The sequence below is a fragment of the Crinia signifera genome, chromosome 4 (assembly GCF_055691185.1).
Source record: "Crinia signifera chromosome 4, ASM5569118v1, whole genome shotgun sequence".
Classification (NCBI taxonomy): Eukaryota; Metazoa; Chordata; class Amphibia; order Anura; family Myobatrachidae; genus Crinia; species Crinia signifera.
This window is the reverse complement of record NC_139220.1, coordinates 17,268,435-17,288,755: the sequence shown is the minus strand read 5'-3', so window position 1 is coordinate 17,288,755 and position 20,321 is coordinate 17,268,435. Positions and strand designations below refer to the sequence as shown.

The 20,321-nt window shown below is 47.7% G+C and overlaps 1 protein-coding gene across 2 annotated transcripts in view; it reads right to left on the bottom strand.

Moving 5' to 3' along the window:
• PARVB (parvin beta) overlaps nucleotides 1-20,321 on the bottom strand; it is a 50,824-nt gene that overhangs the window by 9,795 nt on the left and 20,708 nt on the right. For both annotated transcript variants that reach the window (XM_083181261.1, XM_083181262.1), the window contains exons 5-6: nucleotides 19,290-19,430; nucleotides 6,116-6,231 (exon numbers count right to left, since the gene is read on the bottom strand). In XM_083181261.1, the coding sequence (XP_083037387.1) occupies nucleotides 6,116-6,231; nucleotides 19,290-19,430 (257 nt within the window). The remainder of the gene's footprint in view (nucleotides 1-6,115; nucleotides 6,232-19,289; nucleotides 19,431-20,321) is intronic.

Sequence of the window (20,321 nt, the reverse complement as noted above, 5' to 3'; positions counted from 1 at the left end):
AACAGTATATACATACACATTTACAGATCGACACATTTGATTTTTACATTTTACACAGAAATTCGGCAAAACAACAAAATCATTGGTTTAAAAAAATTCTTCAAGAGACATTTATCTTACGGTTGCTCGTTCCAAATCCCCCCCCCCCCCCCCCTGCTGACTCAGGGAATCTGAATTAATAAAGGTGTTTAAAATGATCTATTCCCTGATCCCGGACAAAAACAGTCGGAAACGGCAAATCGGGATATTTCAAATCAATTGCCAGATACCTTTGATGTATCACCGATTAGCGATGTCCGCCGATTGGGGAATCTGTTAAATGGACTTCGATTTAAGTTTGCAATAAGCACAAATTGATTAACGGATACTCCGCCATGGGTGCCTGTAGCTCCTCCCACTCCACCCCAGGCAGCCGTGGCTCCTCCCACTCCGACCCAGGCAGCTGACGCAACTCTCATATCTTGCTGGTATTTACAGAAGTATAAACTAAATGTGTAAGTAGAAATACTCAGCGGTGTAGTCAGCCTTTCATATAATAATGTCCAGTAGTTATTTACTTCTGTTGATTCCAGGCAATGTCTGCCTCTCTACGAAGGCACTATAGCCGTACAGAGTTCTGTACACAAGTACACAGTGGAAACTGAATGGTATCATTTGAAAAACAACATTTAAAAAAACTAAATTTAGCTGTAGGTATTATTGAAAATTTAACACAACCGTTTCCTCTTAGGAAAACAAAAAACATTTACCGCCTCAGTTACCGTGTACTTCTGCTGCCATCTTGTGGCCATTTAACAAATAACGACAGAAAAACTTAATTTACAAGAACTACCAGGTAGATGCGCCGTCACTGCTCCTGTCCCTCCGTTCCCGCAACGAACAGGCCGGCGAGTGCGTAACTTGCTGAAGCCGTTCGTTGCCGGGGCCCGCACATGCACAAATACACGTTTGGACATGTGCAGACCCCCAAACATTGGGAAGGGGCCAAATTCACCTCTTTCCAAGTGAACGTGAATCAAGGACATAATTCACAAGCTTTGAACAGCACTCCATAGTCTAGAACCCCACCGCCAGGCGTTCATCCTCTGCTTGATCCAGCTCCCCGCCCATTGGCTGTGAAGTCATGTGCCGTGTGCGGCTGTGTTGTGTGCAGCTGTGTAGTGTAAAGTGTAAGAAAATATTAATAAGAATATTGGAGATCAACAGGAGAGGACAGGAGGACTCCCATCTAACTTCTAATATAACCCAAACATACTGCTATCAACATACAACAGTGAGCTAAGGACTTCACCACCTCCAGCACATTTTGAATGTACAGCCTGGACAGCCCTCACTGAGCTCCCTGCCTGCTGGTCTCCAAGACCTATGCTCATAGCCAGTACTTTCTGTTCACCCTAATATCACAAGTCAGATTTTCTCTGTATCCATTTCTGTGTGCCAGATTCCACATCAGTTGTCTGTGCACTGTATGTGTCCCTCTACCCTCCGCGCTCTATGTGTCCCTCTACCCTCCGCGCTCTATGTGTCCCTCTACCCTCCGCGCTCTATGTGTCCCTCTACCCTCCGCGCTCTATGTGTCCCTCTACCCTCCGCGCTCTATGTGTCCCTCTACCCTCCGCGCTCTATGTGTCCCTCTACCCTCCGCGCTCTATGTGTCCCTCTACCCTCCGCGCTCTATGTGTCCCTCTACCCTCCGCGCTCTATGTGTCCCTCTACCCTCCGCACTCTATGTGTCCCTCTACCCTCCGCACTCTATGTGTCCCTCTACCCTCCGCACTCTATGTGTCCCTCTACCCTCCGCACTCTATGTGTCCCTCTACCCTCCGCACTCTATGTGTCCCTCTACCCTCCGCACTCTATGTGTCCCTCTACCCTCCGCACTCTATGTGTCCCTCTACCCTCCGCACTCTATGTGTCCCTCTACCCTCCGCACTCTATGTGTCCCTCTACCCTCCGCACTCTATGTGTCCCTCTACCCTCCGCACTCTATGTGTCCCTCTACCCTCCGCACTCTATGTGTCCCTCTACCCTCTGCACTCTATGTGTCCCTCTACCCTCCGCACTCTATGTGTCCCTCTACCCTCCGCACTGTATAGGTCCCTCTACGCTCCGCACTGTATAGGTCCCTCTACGCTCCGCACTGTATAGGTCCCTCTACGCTCCGCACTGTATAGGTCCCTCTACACTCCGCACTGTATAGGTCCCTCTACACTCCGCACTGTATAGGTCCCTCTACACTCCGCACTGTATAGGTCCCTCTACACTCCGCACTGTATAGGTCCCTCTACACTCCGCACTGTATAGGTCCCTCTACACTCCGCACTGTATAGGTCCCTCTACACTCCGCACTGTATAGGTCCCTCCACACTCCGCACTGTATAGGTCTCTCCACACTCCGCACTGTATGTCTCTCTACACTCCGCACTGTATATGTCTCTCTACACTCCGCACTGTATATGTCTCTCTACACTCCGCACTGTACATGTCTCTATACACTCCGCACTGTACATGTCCCTCTACACTCCGCACTGTATAGGTCCCTCTACACTCCGCACTGTATAGGTCCCTCCACACTCCGCACTGTATAGGTCTCTCTACACTCCGCACTGTATAGGTCTCTCCACACTCCGCACTGTATGTCTCTCTACACTCCGCACTGTATATGTCTCTCTACACTCCGCACTGTACATGTCTCTATACACTCCGCACTGTACATGTCTCTCTACACTCCGCACTGTATATGTCCCTCTACACTCCGCACTGTATAGGTCCCTCCACACTCCGCACTGTATAGGTCTCTCTACACTTGCTTCTCACACTACTTACCCTATCTCTGTACTTATTTTCTTTTCTCTATTTTGACACTATCTTTCTGAACTTTACTGTTGTACCAGAGCCATGGTTCCTCCATCCTGCGCTATACCTATTCATTCATAGTCATTCATTCATGTGTCCCTCTACCCTCCGCGCTCTATGTGTCCCTCTACCCTCCGCGCTCTATGTGTCCCTCTACCCTCCGCACTCTATGTGTCCCTCTACCCTCCGCGCTCTATGTGTCCCTCTACCCTCCGCACTCTATGTGTCCCTCTACCCTCCGCACTCTATGTGTCCCTCTACCCTCCGCACTCTATGTGTCCCTCTACCCTCCGCACTCTATGTGTCCCTCTACCCTCCGCGCTCTATGTGTCCCTCTACCCTCCGCGCTCTATGTGTCCCTCTACCCTCCGCGCTCTATGTGTCCCTCTACCCTCCGCGCTCTATGTGTCCCTCTACCCTCCGCATTCTATGTGTCCCTCTACCCTCCGCACTCTATGTGTCCCTCTACCCTCCGCACTCTATGTGTCCCTCTACCCTCCGCACTCTATGTGTCCCTCTACCCTCCGCACTCTATGCGTCCCTCTACCCTCCGCACTCTATGCGTCCCTCTACCCTCCGCACTCTATGCGTCCCTCTACCCTCCGCACTCTATGTGTCCCTCTACCCTCCGCACTCTATGTGTCCCTCTACCCTCCGCACTCTATGTGTCCCTCTACCCTCCGCACTCTATGTGTCCCTCTACCCTCCGCACTCTATGTGTCCCTCTACCCTCCGCACTCTATGTGTCCCTCTACCCTCCGCACTCTATGTGTCCCTCTACCCTCCGCACTCTATGTGTCCCTCTACCCTCCGCACTGTATAGGTCCCTCTACCCTCCGCACTGTATAGGTCCCTCTACCCTCCGCACTGTATATGTCCCTCTACCCTCCGCACTGTATAGGTCCCTCTACCCTCCGCACTGTATAGGTCCCTCTACGCTCCGCACTGTATAGGTCCCTCTACGCTCCGCACTGTATAGGTCCCTCTACACTCCGCACTGTATAGGTCCCTCTACACTCCGCACTGTATAGGTCCCTCTACACTCCGCACTGTATAGGTCCCTCTACACTCCGCACTGTATAGGTCCCTCTACACTCCGCACTGTATAGGTCCCTCTACACTCCGCACTGTATAGGTCCCTCCACACTCCGCACTGTATAGGTCCCTCCACACTCCGCACTGTATAGGTCTCTCCACACTCCGCACTGTATGTCTCTCTACACTCCGCACTGTATATGTCTCTCTACACTCCGCACTGTATATGTCTCTCTACACTCCGCACTGTACATGTCTCTATACACTCCGCACTGTACATGTCTCTCTACACTCCGCACTGTATAGGTCCCTCTACACTCCGCACTGTATAGGTCCCTCCACACTCCGCACTGTATAGGTCTCTCTACACTCCGCACTGTATGTCTCTCTACACTCCGCACTGTATGTCTCTCTACACTCCGCACTGTATATGTCTCTCTACACTCCGCACTGTACATGTCTCTCTACACTCCGCACTGTACATGTCTCTCTACACTCCGCACTGTACATGTCTCTCTACACTCCGCACTGTATAGGTCCCTCCACACTCCGCACTGTATAGGTCTCTCTACACTTGCTTCTCACACTACTTACCCTATCTCTGTACTTATTTTCTTTTCTCTATTTTGACACTATCTTTCTGAACTTTACTGTTGTACCAGAGCCATGGTTCCTCCATCCTGCGCTATACCTATTCATTCATAGTTTCTGCCCCCCTAGCAGGGTGTGTTGTGGCATGGGCCACAGTGCAGGTCTGGGGTGCAGGTGGAGGAGGGAGAGTTCTACTTTGTCCATTCTCTGTCCCTGCTGCCTCATGTCCTGCCCATCCCTGCTATGCTCACTTCTTGTCTCAGGTCTCCTTACCTGCACCTCATGTCACCTGTCTGTCTCCCCCTGCCTCTAGACTGTAAGCTCCTTACAGCAGGGCCCTCCTCCCTCCTGTTCTCACAGCACTCTTCTTGCCTTTCAATTACAGCTCTTGCTCACCTACAATCTATATCTGCATCTATTCTCACTCACTTCCTTATACTGCATCTCAGCTTGATTGTGTACCAAGAATTGTACTGTTAATTGTGTCATGTCTAGTCCTGAACTGTTCTAATGTGCTCTATATGTACGGCGCTGCGTACCACTTGTGGTGCCTTATAAATAAAAATATAATAATAATAATAATAATAATAATAATAATAATATAAAGGCCGACATTGTGTCATCTTAATGAACAACATGAGAATGTAGCCTATCAATAGAGGAGGAACCAGTTCCACAGGATTATCAGTCCGGCCTTACCAATATCAGTACGGCAAGCTGAAGGCCGCCTCCCATGTACCTAGGGGGGGTTATACAGACCAGATCGCTGAGTTGCTTAATTGCAGAGCCCTGTGATCAGGAAATCACCGCCCAGCCAGCATGAAATCCCGCCATTTGCGAATTGATGTGCAATGCTGCAAACTGCTAGCGAAAACTACTCAGAACGGCAACTAGCAGCAAATCCATTTGCGCGCCGTTCACCATCGAATGATCCTTCCAGTTTGTACAGTCTGTGCGCAGCCGGTTCTGGTAAAGCGGACCGACAATGACCTGGTGGGGACCACTCTTGGTGGAACGCATCTAGTCAGACGCCTCAAGATAGTCGCAGTGTATAGATCGACAGTAATGGAAGTTCGAAAACAAGCGCGAGATCGACGGGGACGTGATATTTACTTGGTCGACGCAAGTTTTTCACCTTTTTTTGGTGCCTATGTCGACATAGATCAACATGGACACCAAATAAGTGTACAGTGTCCCCCCGCATGGGTCGCTGTGCTCAGCACTATTATAATATAAAACTCTATGCCCACTTGAATGGTAAAGTATGAACCAAGTCGGCCTAAAGCAAAAAAAAAACATGAAAAACTTGTTTCTACCATGTGACTGTAGATCACGTTCCCGCCAATCAAACACTTGTGTCCGTCGTTACTGCCGATATAGACGCTGCTGACCATCTTTACAGCCATATTCCACCAAGACATTGTCAACCAAGATGCAGCCTATCAGTTGGCCGGATACGGCGTCGCCAGGAAGTTTATTGCAGGATGGCCCTGCACATACGGACTATGAGCCGTAAGCAAGCACAGTCTGAATTTACAGCCGTGTGATCAGGTCTGAATAACCCCCCTAGGTGACAGGCCTTTCCTTGTTTGCCTTCATATTCCCAAAAGACACCTGTCTGGCTCGCGCTTACCTTTACAACCACCACCTGCACGCACACGTGCTCGGGGAGCCGGATAGGGGCCCGGAAATGCATGGCTAGTGCTACCAGCAGGTGCAGGATGGCCACCAGGTTCTTCCCGTGGATCGCTGTAAGCAGATGGGGGAGGAAGGGTTAACGAGAGGCAGGGAGAATATAACAAGAGGTGCATTTACCAAGATGGGAGTTCTAGTGAACGTTGCCCACAGCAACCAATCTGATTCTATCTATTATGTTCCAGAAGGTGCCAAATAAGTAGAATCTGATTGGTTGCTATGGGCAATCTGTAATAGAACGTCCATCCCACTTACCTCCAAATCCCCACTTTGTTTTGCCTGACATGGTCACATACAGGATGAATGGTGAACTGGGCACCGGGCGGTCACTCCGTTTGTCCACATATGTTATGATTGGCAGCCACAGCAATGGTTTAGCCAATCACATCATAAATAATTTGATTTAGTTCCGACTACCCACCCGTAGCTCCCCCCCTGCATACGCCCCACAGTGTGCGGACCATTACCCGTAGCTCCTCCCCTGCATACGCCCCACAGCGTGCGGACCATTGCCCGTAGCTCCCCCCCCTGCATACGCCCCACAGCGTGCGGACCATTACCCGTAGCTCCTCCCCTGCATACGCCCCACAGCGTGCGGACCATTACCCGTAGCTCCCCCCCTGCATACGCCCCACAGCGTGCGGACCATTACCCGTAGCTCCCCCCCTGCATACGCCCCACAGCGTGCGGACCATTACCCGTAGCTCCTCCCCTGCATACGCCCCACAGCGTGCGGACCATTACCCGTAGCTCCTCCCCTGCATACGCCCCACAGCGTGCGGACCATTACCCGTAGCTCCTCCCCTGCATACGCCCCACAGCGTGCGGACCATTACCCATAGCTCCCCCCCTGCATACGCCCCACAGCGTGCGGACCATTACCCGTAGCTCCTCCCCTGCATACGCCCCACAGTGTGCGGACCATTACCCGTAGCTCCTCCCCTGCATACGCCCCACAGTGTGCGGACCATTACCCGTAGCTCCTCCCCTGCATACGCCCCACAGTGTGCGGACCATTACCCCTAGCTCCTCCCCTGCATACGCCCCACAGTGTGCGGACCATTACCCGTAGCTCCCCCCCTGCATACGTTCCACAGCGTGCGGACCCTTACCCGTAGCTCCCCCCCTGCATACGCCCCACAGCGTGCGGACCATTACCCGTAGCTCCTGTGGAAGTCTAGTTGCACACACGCCATTTTAGGATAGTATGGCCGCCATTTTGGTTCGCAGAGTTGCGCAAATAAAGTTTCCATACCCGAGTATGTGTGACAAAGTGGACCAGAAGAGTAGCCATACTATCACACATAAATTCATAAATACATACTGACACTAAGTAAAATGTAGTTAAAGGTTTAGAACGCCACACATAGCTTAGTTAGCCCTGCATACATCTGTCTGTATCATGTTTAGTACCGTTCCGTTCCGTTCATTGTGCGAAGTATTCCGGTCATTGCGAATATTTCGCAATATACACGGCCCGATAGTTATGGACATAATCCATATTCCAGAGACAGTTTCTGTTGAAAGTATGTAACAAAGGAATCTGGATGAAACTGGTTCTTATCACTGCTGACGCCGAAACCATCAAACAAAGGACTCTTAAAGTTCACTCCCCTGCACCTAGTCAAACCAGTTGTATCATCTTACCCCCAATCACAGTGGACCTGACATACGATCTCTGACCAATGGGAATGGCCTTTGACCTCCCCCTTCTGACCCTATAAGATAGGTGACCCAGGGCTGCCCGGTCACTTCGGCACATCTACCTTTCCCTGACTATCCACCGGGCTATAGTTCATCCCTGAACGATAGCGAGCTCTGACCGGACTGCGCTTCGCATATTTGACGAGACGGTAAACGGTTGCATTTAACGGTATTTATCCTTAGTGTATTGTTGGCTGATTGTGTCTTGTATCTGTTTTTCTTCCCTTAGTAGAGCCTGTATAGTATATACTTTGTTAGACTATTGTATAACTTGTTATACCTGTATTTTCTATTTCTGTAACCCCCTTTTGTCCATTAGGGACTTAAATACATCTTTTTGTGGAGTTCCTATCTCCTTACTTCTATACCGTGGTTGTGTCTGTTATTCGCATTTAGCGATAAAGGTTTATTACGGACTCTGTCCTTAAAAGGTATATTCGCAGATCAGAGTCAAAGTACTGCGAAAGGATCTCTTATTAAGGTATTGGTTCTTTGGTGTATAATACACGATAAAGGTACGCTACGCTGCGCTACGTTTTGTTCGCACGTAGCTAGGCATAAAGGGTACGCTGTTACGGACTTAATACGTAACTCGCGCTTTTCACTTATTGTTTCTTTGGTCATATTTAAATCGCCATTAACAATTGGGGGCATCGTCCGTCCGCTCCACATTCCAGAACTCAGTACCAGGCGTGCGACCTGACCTATACCAGCAAAAGGGTGGAAGTATTTATTGTTTCCATTGCTGGATAGGCCAGGTCCGCGGCGGTGCGGGGTTCGGGAAGTGCTAGCGTTGAACCCGAAGCACAATAAGTGAAAGCCACGTGTTTTAAAGCATATATTAAGTGTGTAGTAAACTGTACTTCTGCCTGCCACAAGTAGTTTAACGGGGTATAGCACATGTCTTCAACCTGTGGCCCTCCAGATGTTGTAAAACTACATGTCCCAGCATGCCCTGACAGTTTTGGCATTGCTCTCATAGGAAAAAATGTGGCAATGCATGTTGGAACATGTAGTTTCCCAACATCTGGAGGGCCACAGGTTGAAGACCCATGGGGTATAGTGTCTTGAGTTGCTTGTTCATTACAGTATATGTACCACGTGCAATAAGGTTCGCACACGTGGAGTCTGTGTTTATTATAGTACATAGAGGATCCCCTCTGTGCAAAACTATAACTGTTTATTGTTAGTTACTGCAAAAACAGGGACTCCGCCACGTGGCGACAAGTCCTGGGCCTTTTGCAGTAACGTAAAGCGTCTATTGTGTATTACGCAAGGTGCGCGCGCACGTGCCCATATCGGGAAATTTTCGCATCTTTGTACGTGATTTACGGATTAAGTGCGGGATTTATTTCGCATCTTGATACGTAACTTTCGGACGGAGTTAAGGGATTTATTCCACATTTAGGCGCAATTACTGCGTATAGCGAAACCCGAGTGCAACCTTGCAAATACACTATAGAACACGTGGGTGGCCGATTCATCGGCGGCCTGTGAACAACGCATGTACACACGTGGCTGTTCATTGGTACTGCACATGCAGCACACATAGGAACTCAAAGGTGAACAGTATTGAACCACTAGCTTTACTTAAACAGTATAGTAATATACTGTGGATAAGGCGGTGATTAATAAAAGAAAATAAGTTTTTTTCTTTTTGTTCATTTTTCAAAAACAAGCAAACTCAAGCATTATTTTAATAGATTCCTATAGCGTATTATAAGGGATTTATACCTGCATAAGTATCTAGTGAAAAGCTACCAGCCTGGGAAGATTTTCTGTACAGAAATATTTCAAATATAAGCATAAGACCAAGGTGTAACTAGCGCCCAGTGTGAAAAATAACTGAGGCGAACGGGTGTGTGACGACACGACTCAAGCGCAGTGTAGCCAGTGTAGGACAGTCCAGTTAGGACCGGGTTCACGTGACGACGTGCCCATAGGAACTGCCCCTTCCGTGGAACTACCTATTTTGATCCACTGGGAGGGTACAAGAGGCTAAATCGGAACCCAGTGATCCGATTAGCTGCTTTAGAAATACCAGTTTTTGGGGGTACAGGAAAAACAAGTTTTGCTGTGCCCTGGAAAAACTGCCGCACCTTGCAAGTTGGCTAGCAGTTCGCTACTAGTTGAAAGACTTGGTGATTGAGTACATTACCTCGCATAGTGGGCTTCACGCTTGATTGCGGAATAGTGCCATTTTGTGGAGAAGGAGTGATTTGGGAGTGACTCACTGATAAACGGCCCTCCGGTTTCTGCTAGCTGTGAACGTTTATTCCTGTAATTATGGGTAATAACGGGTCACACAGGGATACCGAGTCAGTTAGGGAGGAATCTAGTCGACCCAAAGGGTCGGCGGCTTTCATTATGTGCAGGAAGCACGGTGAACTCGCAGTTGTTTACCAAAATAAATGGAGAAGAATGACACAAGGCAGCAAGTTAGAATTTCCCAGTGTTGGTAGCTTTGATCCAGAAATCTTATCTGCAGTAAAGGATGAAATATGTCTACTCTCCAGTCGTAAGAAGAGAGTGAAGCACATGGAAATTCTTAAATTGTGGCAGAAGGAAGGGCAGGAACAATGGGGAATCAAATGTCTGGCAGTGCCAGATACAATCAGCCACAATAAAAATGCAACCGTAGCCGCAACCGCTCCCCCACCCCCATATGTGCCGAAGGGGTTAATGACTAATAAGCGAGACCTGAGTAGTAATTTACCTGTTGCTAACTTGTACCCTGTCTTATCCCCTTATAAGGAAACCCGAGAGGAAAACGAGCAGCTGTTGGCACTAGCCGTCTCCCATGCAATTAATATGATTAAAGGAAAGGCTGAACCGGCTAAACCTGCTGCTGGGGCTCTAGCACAGGAAGAGGAGACGGCTGGTGCCAACAGCATAGTCTTGGACCCAGGTAAGAAGGCACTACACAGCACGGACACAGACGACTCCCAAGCAGGTCCCAGTAATGCGGATGTGGTACAAACATATCCTATGCGCACACTGGAAGTTCCCTATGGTAAGGCAGACAGAGAGGGTGTGATACCTACCAGAAAGATGACCATGCTAAACCCATGGACACGGTTAGAGCTGGGGTCCATCATTTCAGATTTCCCTGATCCTAGGAAAGATCTGACATTATGTCATAAATTTGTAAGGGATCTGGGAAACTCTGATGAGCCCACCAACAAGGATTGGAGAATCATGTTGAGGGCCTGTCTCCCCACTCACATCGATATCCCGAAATTCATTCAGGATAGTGGATTGAAGGTGGACAAGGAGATAAATGATGAGATCAACCAGGAAAATATACGCCTAATCAACTTGCAGTTGGGAGTGTATTTTCCTGCAGCAGTGGAATATAGCAAGATATTCACTATCAAACAAAAAGATAGTGAATCAGCTAGTGAATATTTCAACCGGGGTTTGATGACGGTATCAAAACACACTGGTGTCGCCGATCTTAAGGATAACCCACACCTGAGGGAGATGGTTGTCTCTGTGTTAGTGGAGGGCCTGAGAGAGAAATTGAAGAACAGGGTCCAGACATCGTTCCCAAATTGGCGAGGAATGACAGTAGATGCCCTACGGGAATCTGCCGTAGCCCATGACAAAAACATATCAAAACACAGGGAAATGCAAACTGACAAACTGATGATGGTTAGCATCCAAGCCCTTACTAATGCCCCAAACAAAGCTGCATACCAACGAAACACCAGGGACACAGATAGAAAGCCAATTATCTGTTACAACTGCAATAGGGAAGGTCACTACGCAGCTCATTGTAGGTCAGGAAACCCCAGGAGTTATCAGACACATAAGCGAGAATGGGAATCTCACAAAGGTGAGACACGAAGATACCCAGCCCCTAGACAATGGGAGGAGACAGACAGGTCACGCAACATGCCTCCTCCCCATCTGATGGCTGACACTGTGCTAAGGGCAACCCAGGTCAGGCAATAGGAAACAGGTCATACCTGTATCCTACAGCCAGTTAGATTAACTCAACACCTTAGAGAGGAACCTCAGGTGAAGGTTGATATAGCTGGAGTAAGGCAAACCTTTTTGGTTGATACAGGGGCGGCCAGATCTGTTCTCAACACTCCTCTTCACTTGGGTTTCACTGACCAATCAGTAGCAGCAATTGGGGTAACAGGAAAAATACAACATTACCCACTGACGAAACCAGCAGAGGTTACAATCGGGCCTCTGCATACCAAACACTCTTTTCTGTTGGCTGCAGCGGCCCCGACTAACCTTCTGGGTAGAGATTTACTATGCAAAATGGGATGTGTCATCTATTGCACCCCCGATGGGGTATTTCTGGACACTCCTAGAAATCTTACACAAGAAGTGCAAGATAAGCTGGACAGTCCTCAGAGGCTAATGTTGTATTCCACTGTTGTAGAATCAAATCCATCTAGGGTAGCTGAAATTACAGCACAAATACCGAGTTCCCTTTGGACTAAAGATGGACAGGACGTTGGGCTGATGGCAAATGTAGCTCCAGTAGAAATCCGCTTAAAAGAAGGCAGGATAGCCCCAAAAATACCGCAGTACCCTTTAAAACCTGAAGTTGAGCTAGGAGTATTCCCAGTGATCCAACGATTGCTCCAACAGGAAATCCTAGTTAGAACTTCCAGCACGGCCAATAGTCCCATCTTTCCTGTGAAAAAGAGCGGGGGGAGGGGCTACAGACTAGTGCAGGATTTAAGAGGGGTGAACAAAGTAGTTGAGAGCCAATTCCCCGTAGTGCCAAACCCAGCTGTCATCCTAATGCAAATCCCACCTCACTGTACTCATTTCACAGTCATTGATTTGTGTTCAGCGTTCTTCTCCGTCCCTTTGCACCCTGACAGCCAGTATCTGTTCGCCTTTACTTACAGAGGAGTACAGTATACCTGGACACGACTCCCCCAAGGATTCATAGACAGCCCCAGCATCTTCTCCCAGGCCTTGCATGATTGTTTACAATCCTTTCAACCCATGAGTGGTTCGATACTGATACAATATGTCGATGACTTATTGTTGTGTTCTGAGTCACTGGAGTCATCAGTGGATGACACTAGACAACTACTGATGCATCTCTCAGAGACAGGACATAAAGTATCAAAGGATAAGCTGCAATTATGCCAGACCAGGGTTAAGTATCTGGGCCACTGCCTTACCCAAGGGCTGAGACACCTCACCGACGACCGAATCCAAGCGATTCGAAACATGGCACTGCCACAGACCCAGCACCAGATCCGTACGTTCCTAGGCATGTGTGGATACTGTCGCAATTGGATCCCAGGATTCTCTATTCTGGCATTACCACTACAAGAGATGGTTTCCTCAACTAAGCCAGATCGGGTCTCTCATACTGAGGAATCTGAGCTGGCTTTCGAGGAATTAAAGGTGAGCCTAACAAAGGCCCCAGCACTGGGAATGCCAGATTATGGGAAACCCTTTGAACTGTACGGAACTGAATCAGGTGGGTGTGCGGCAGGAGTACTTGTACAAAAACATGGTGATGCCAACTGACCAATAGCGTACTACAGTGGCCAGCTGGACACAGTAGCACGCTCACTCCCAACTTGCTTACGAAGTGTGGCCGCAATAGTACAACTAGTAAGCAAGAGCGAGGACGTGGTGTTGGGACACGATTTAACTGTTCATGCTCCCCATGCTGTCTCTGCCCTCCTAAATTCTGCCCAAACACGTCATGTGTCCTCAGCACGGTTCACCAAGTGGGAACTGGCGCTGATGGCCCCAGTAAATATTACCATTAAAAGATGCAATACACTAAACCCAGCCACATTCCTCCCTCACGTGCCCTCCAAGGCACAAAGGGTGGAGGGTGATGGGAATGTTGCTGAATATGGTAAAGCAGAGTTTAGTGAGAGTGAGGACAAGCATGATTGCATGACCTACCTGAATCAGACCTTTACAGCACGTCCTGACATAAGCGACAGCCCATTAAGTGAGGTAGACATAACCTTATTCACTGATGGTAGCTGTCATAGACAGACGGAGACGGGAGAGCTGTGCACAGGCTACGCGGTAGTAGATGGAGAAGGTATTGTGGAAGCTGAACCCTTGGGACCACCTCACTCAGCACAAGTAGCGGAATTGGTGGCACTGACCAGAGCATGTGAACTGGCCAAAGGAAAATCAGTTAACATATATACCGACTCCAGATATGCTTTCGGAGTAGTGCATGATTTTGGAGCCCTATGGCGCCTCCAAAATTTCATGACGGCGGCTGGCACACCAGTGGCGCATGCGACATACATTAGGAGACTTCTGGGAGCTATTCAGCTTCCAGACAGAGTGGCTGTTATCAAGTGCAAAGCTCACACATCAGAGAAGGACCCGGTGTCACTTGGTAACAGCCGCGCTGATGAGGCAGCGAAAAGGGCCGCATGCCCTGTAAATATTTTCACCCATCCTACCAACCTTTGTACACTGAACATGGTATCTACATCCAAACTGATAGACATGCAGAATTTGTGTTCCCCACAGGAAAGAGCAGTATGGAAGTCGAAGGGATGTGGCCAAGAGTCCACCGGACTTTGGAGAGATGGACACGGGAAACCAGTGGCCCCCAGGGCATACCTTCCTAGTCTAGCCGAGGCGGCCCATGGGCTGACACATCTTGGGAAGGAAGGTATGTGCAAGCTGGTAAAGGCCTACTGGTGTGCACCAGGGTTCGCTTCTCAAGCAGGTAGAGTGGCAATGTCATGCCTCACCTGTTTGAGGAAGAACGTGGGAAAAGCCATCCCAACAGAGCCATCCCACATCCCTCCTACAGAAGGCCCTTTCCAGGTAATACAAATCGACTTCATACAGTTACCACCCTGTAGAAATTTGAAATATGTATTAGTTTGTGTTGACATGTTTTCCAGCTGGGTGGAGGCTTTCCCCGCTGCCTTCAACACTGCTACCTTTACAGCAAAGAAAATATGTCAGGAGTTTGTCTGTAGATATGGTATCCCAAAGGTCATTGAGAGTGACAGAGGCACTCATTTCACAGGAGAGGTCTTCCAAATCATGTGTAAACTCCTGGGGATTAATAGTAAACTTCATACTCCATATCGTCCCCAGGCGAGCGCCAAAGTTGAGAGAATGAATGGTACTATTAAGAACAAATTGGGTAAAGTCATGGCTGAAACAGGGTTGTTATGGCCAGAGGCACTGCCTATTGTGCTGTATAGCATTAGGACCACTCCCAGGACTCCGCTCAACTTGTCCCCCTTCGAGATATTGTTTGGTCGGCAGCCACACATCATGATAGACCCACAGGATGATCTCAAATGTAATAATGAGTTAACTGTACAGTATATCCTAAAGCTAAACAAACAGCTAAGGAAACAACAAAAGCAGCTGAATTTACTGAACCCTGATATGCCTACCGAGAATTGTCATAATCTTAAACCAGGAGACTTTGTCATGATCCGAAATTTTTTACGCTCAGGTTGTTTGATAGACCGTTGGGAAGGACCGTACCAAGTTTTGTTGACCAGCACTACATCAATTAAAGTCGCAGAGAGAGAGACTTGGATACATTCGTCCCACTGCAAGAAAGCCAGTAACCCAGAATCCCAGTGTGCAGAGAGCGAAAGAGAAGAAGTCTCGCTAGAAGCATTGTTCCGGGAAGACTGAAAGGCAGCCAAGGTCGAGCAACCTGAGCGAACAAAGGTCCAAGAGCAGAGCAAAATAAAAGTCCCCTGGTAGAGATGATGGAAGGACTCCAAGCAACAGGTTCACAGTTATGCATATATTTCTTTGTTTTCTTTCTGTGTTCTTTTCTTCATCCCAAGATACTCGGTGGCTGCCACATTCTAGAGCGATCGGAGCGGAGTTCTGACAGTGTAATAATGGACCCAGATATGGGTGAGGTAGAATCCCTAAACCAGCTTGACACTTTGCCCATGACAGGAGAAGGTAAAAGGTATGAGGGAAACGTAGTTCAAGGGCTATGTGATGAGTTATTGTCTGGTGAGTACTGTGTCTGTAGATATTGTCAACCTAAAATGGAAGAAGAATGCATCCAGCGATGTCAGTCGACAAGTAAGGCAACTACAGGCCGACATCCTTTGAGTGATTACCACTCACTAGTGGGTAAGGTCTTAAACCAAACAGAATGCTGGGTGTGTTCACAAGTGTTACATAAAAGGAGTAGTGTAGGCCTAGTCCCATACCCGCTTAATATTTCAGAGATAAGCGTATTAAATAAGGGGAGGCCACTGGATAAGAGATACCTGTATACCAGGTCCCCTAGTCTTAGATTACATCCATACCAAGTGGACAAATCCCTGGTATGTATGAACTTCTCTAGTTCCAGAACGATTGGTACTTGGGAAGTGACATGGCACAACCAGACAATAACTTACTCCCAGCGTCCAGATGGAGAGCCTATTGATAAGGAATTATTGTTAAAAATCCGAACCAGTGGGAGACACTATAAATATGTCTACACGGTGAAGAAAAGTAAAATGATGGCCGGCAGAGTATCAGCCGACTACTGTAATATGACCCTACAGCCAGAAACAAGTCAGGGAGCAGGGGACGGGAATGTTCTTATGGATAATGTGTGAAAAGATCATGAAATACTCTGTCCCTTATTTTCTCCCTGACGACGTTTATTACATTTGTGGTAGAAGGGCGTACAAATGGCTCTCCATGAACTACGTTGGAATTTGTTACCTAGGCAGAGTGTTACCTGAAGTGATGACCCTCACCCATGATGAGATGGTGAGCATACACAGAGGCATACCTCCTCCTTACACTCATACCCATTATGATCAAATCCATAAAAGGGATTTAACAATCAGGAAAGAACCCCTAGCTTCTGAAATGATACACGAGTCATTCGGTATCCAACTTCTCATTGCATTAGATATCACCCATACCGCCAGAGGAGTCATAAATTTTAAGTATATACAAGCATTAGCCAGCTTGGTAGATAACAATCACTGAGATTTATGATGACACTTTTAGATACACTGGGAAGGAGTTGCAAGCATATAAAAGAGAGCTAGTCCAACATCGGATGGTGTTGAACTATCTGACAGCTATGACAGGAGGATATTGTGTCACCCTCTCTACACAGTTTGGGGTGAAATGTTGTACATATATCACCAACAAAACTGAAGACCCAGAAGAAATCATCGATCATCGGATGGATGAGATTCTTCAGCTTAAATGGGAATTTAGAAGGGAACATAATATCAGCCTGGCAGAAATAGGTAAAAAAGTTAGCGAATGGACCTCCTGGTTGAATCCAATGCACTGGTTCTCCGGTTTAGGAGAATGGGCGCAAGGAATCATAGCTAGCATAGGAAAACTCCTTCTCTGTATCGGTGGTGCCATCATAGTCTTTGTGCTGCTGTTCAAATGTTTAAAGGTGATGACCCGGGGAAGGACAAAACGTACCGAAATCATGAGTGTAAGAACGAGAGATGCAGAGGAAGACCAGGGTTTGGTATATGACCCTAGAATTGAAACCACCTCCCTTTAAAGAAACCATAATTGTGAACGTGTATATGTTGTAACCTCCCCTGTTTTTATTTTTATCCCAAAATTGTACATTATCCTTCGTGACCCTGAGTAGATTGTTCGATAAATGCGGCCCATCGTTTATCCGTGATCCTGGATCGGCCAAGAGCAGATGGTTTACTCCCCTTATATGTTTATTTCATGGATCCCAATTTCTTTGTCAGGATTATGAATTTCTGTATTGTCGTGTAAAATGTTTTGTAATGTAACAGTTTTATATTTACTGTTAAAGGGTGGACTGTGGAAGTCTAGTTGCACACACGCCATTTTAGGATAGTATGGCCGCCATTTTGGTTCGCAGAGTTGCGCAAATAAAGTTTCCATACCCGAGTATGTGTGACAAAGTGGACCAGAAGAGTAGCCATACTATCACACATAAATTCATAAATACATACTGACACTAAGTAAAATGTAGTTAAAGGTTTAGAACGCCACACATAGCTTAGTTAGCCCTGCATACATCTGTCTGTATCATGTTTAGTACCGTTCCGTTCCGTTCATTGTGCGAAGTATTCCGGTCATTGCGAATATTTCGCAATATACACGGCCCGATAGTTATGGACATAATCCATATTCCAGAGACAGTTTCTGTTGAAAGTATGTAACAAAGGAATCTGGATGAAACTGGTTCTTATCACTGCTGACGCCGAAACCATCAAACAAAGGACTCTTAAAGTTCACTCCCCTGCACCTAGTCAAACCAGTTGTATCATCTTACCCCCAATCACAGTGGACCTGACATACGATCTCTGACCAATGGGAATGGCCTTTGACCTCCCCCTTCTGACCCTATAAGATAGGTGACCCAGGGCTGCCCGGTCACTTCGGCACATCTACCTTTCCCTGACTATCCACCGGGCTATAGTTCATCCCTGAACGATAGCGAGCTCTGACCGGACTGCGCTTCGCATATTTGATGAGACGGTAAACGGTTGCATTTAACGGTATTTATCCTTAGTGTATTGTTGGCTGATTGTGTCTTGTATCTGTTTTTCTTCCCTTAGTAGAGCCTGTATAGTATATACTTTGTTAGACTATTGTATAACTTGTTATACCTGTATTTTCTATTTCTGTAACCCCCTTTTGTCCATTAGGGACTTAAATACATCTTTTTGTGGAGTTCCTATCTCCATACTTCTATACCGTGGTTGTGTCTGTTATTCGCATTTAGCGATAAAGGTTTATTACGGACTCTGCCCTTAAAAGGTATATTCGCAGATCAGAGTCAAAGTACTGCGAAAGGATCTCTTATTAAGGTATTGGTTCTTTGGTGTATAATACACGATAAAGGTACGCTACGCTGCGCTACGTTTTGTTCGCACGTAGCTAGGCATAAAGGGTACGCTGGTTACGGACTTAATACGTAACTCGCGCTTTTCACTTATTGTTTCTTTGGTCATATTTAATCGCCATTAACACTCCCCCCCTGCATACGCCCCACAGCGTGCGGACCATTACCCGTAGCTCCTCCCCTGCATACGCCCCACAGTGTGCGGACCATTACCCGTAGCTCCTCCCCTACATACGCCCCACAGTGTGCGGACCATTACCCGTAGCTCCTCCCCTGCATACGCCCCACAGTGTGCGGACCATTACCCGTAGCTCCTCCCCTGCATACGCCCCACAGTGTGCGGACCATTACCCGTAGCTCCTCCCCTGCATACGCCCCACAGTGTGGGGACCATTACCCGTAGCTCCTCCCCTGCATATGCCCCACAGTGTGCGGACCATTACCCGTAGCTCCTCCCCTGCATACGCCCCACAGCGTGCGGACCATTACCCGTAGCTCCCCCCCTGCATACGCCCCACAGCGTGCGGACCATTGCCCGACATGCAGCCAGTTATTATCAGGAGGAATATTTTCCTGGACTCACAGTCAATGTTCCACCGTATCGCCCATCCCTGCGGTCTTAGGAACTCTTGTATATCATCCAGGATGGTCTGCAGCTTCTGTTTCTGCCCGATCTCAGACTGAGTCACCTCTGCCACGTTCAGCTTGCGGTTTGCCAGTTTCTCTGCAATTGACACAATTAAAACAACAACAAAAAAAAAGACCAAAAATGAAGACAAAAGGATATAAGAAGATACATTGTTCTACTATGCTGGGGGGGTGGGGGTGTGAACAATCACATGGGGCTCTCTGCTATGAAGGCACGCTACTTTCTAACCCTCCACCCACATATCAGCGCACTTCCATTATGGTAGTTATAGGAGCACGCCAGGAGAGCATGCATAGTAAGGGCATCAGCACCCCCACTGCTGGGGCTGCACTAACATAGACGACTTGGGAAATGGAATGCGATGCACTAATAGGATTTGGGGGGGGGGGGGGGGTATTGGTGGGACTGCAGGAACCCATTTACGAAAAGGTATTTGGCAATTGCAACTAGGAAAATAAAATTCCAGATTTTTAAGTGATTGTCCCACACCCAAAATAGTAAGGAACTTATTTTATTGCAATATAGTAATTTAAAGTAGAATACAAAAATTAAAATCTCTATTGCGTCACAGAAGTGTTACATAGACTCTGATTGGTTGCTGTGAGCAACATCACCTCTTCATTTTTTTTTTTTTCAAATTTTCCTAATAATCGGAAGATCAAATATCAACATTTAAGATGAGTTATGTCCACATATTTAGTACATTGTTCTGTAGCAGCAAATTAGTTTGATGCTTCCTGCTGCCTCCATTCTGAGGAGCAGGGTCCCCAGCAGCACAGAGTATATCAGGAGATAAGTGATGTGTCAGTGAGGACAGGGCTGCATGTGACAGGGACAGTGACATGATGTGAGGAGGGGAATGGAGGCAGCAGGAAGCCACAGACAGAGAGTTATATAGTGGGAGGAGCAGGATCCCCAGCAGCACAGAGTATATCAGGAGATGAGTGATGGGTCAGTGAGGACAGG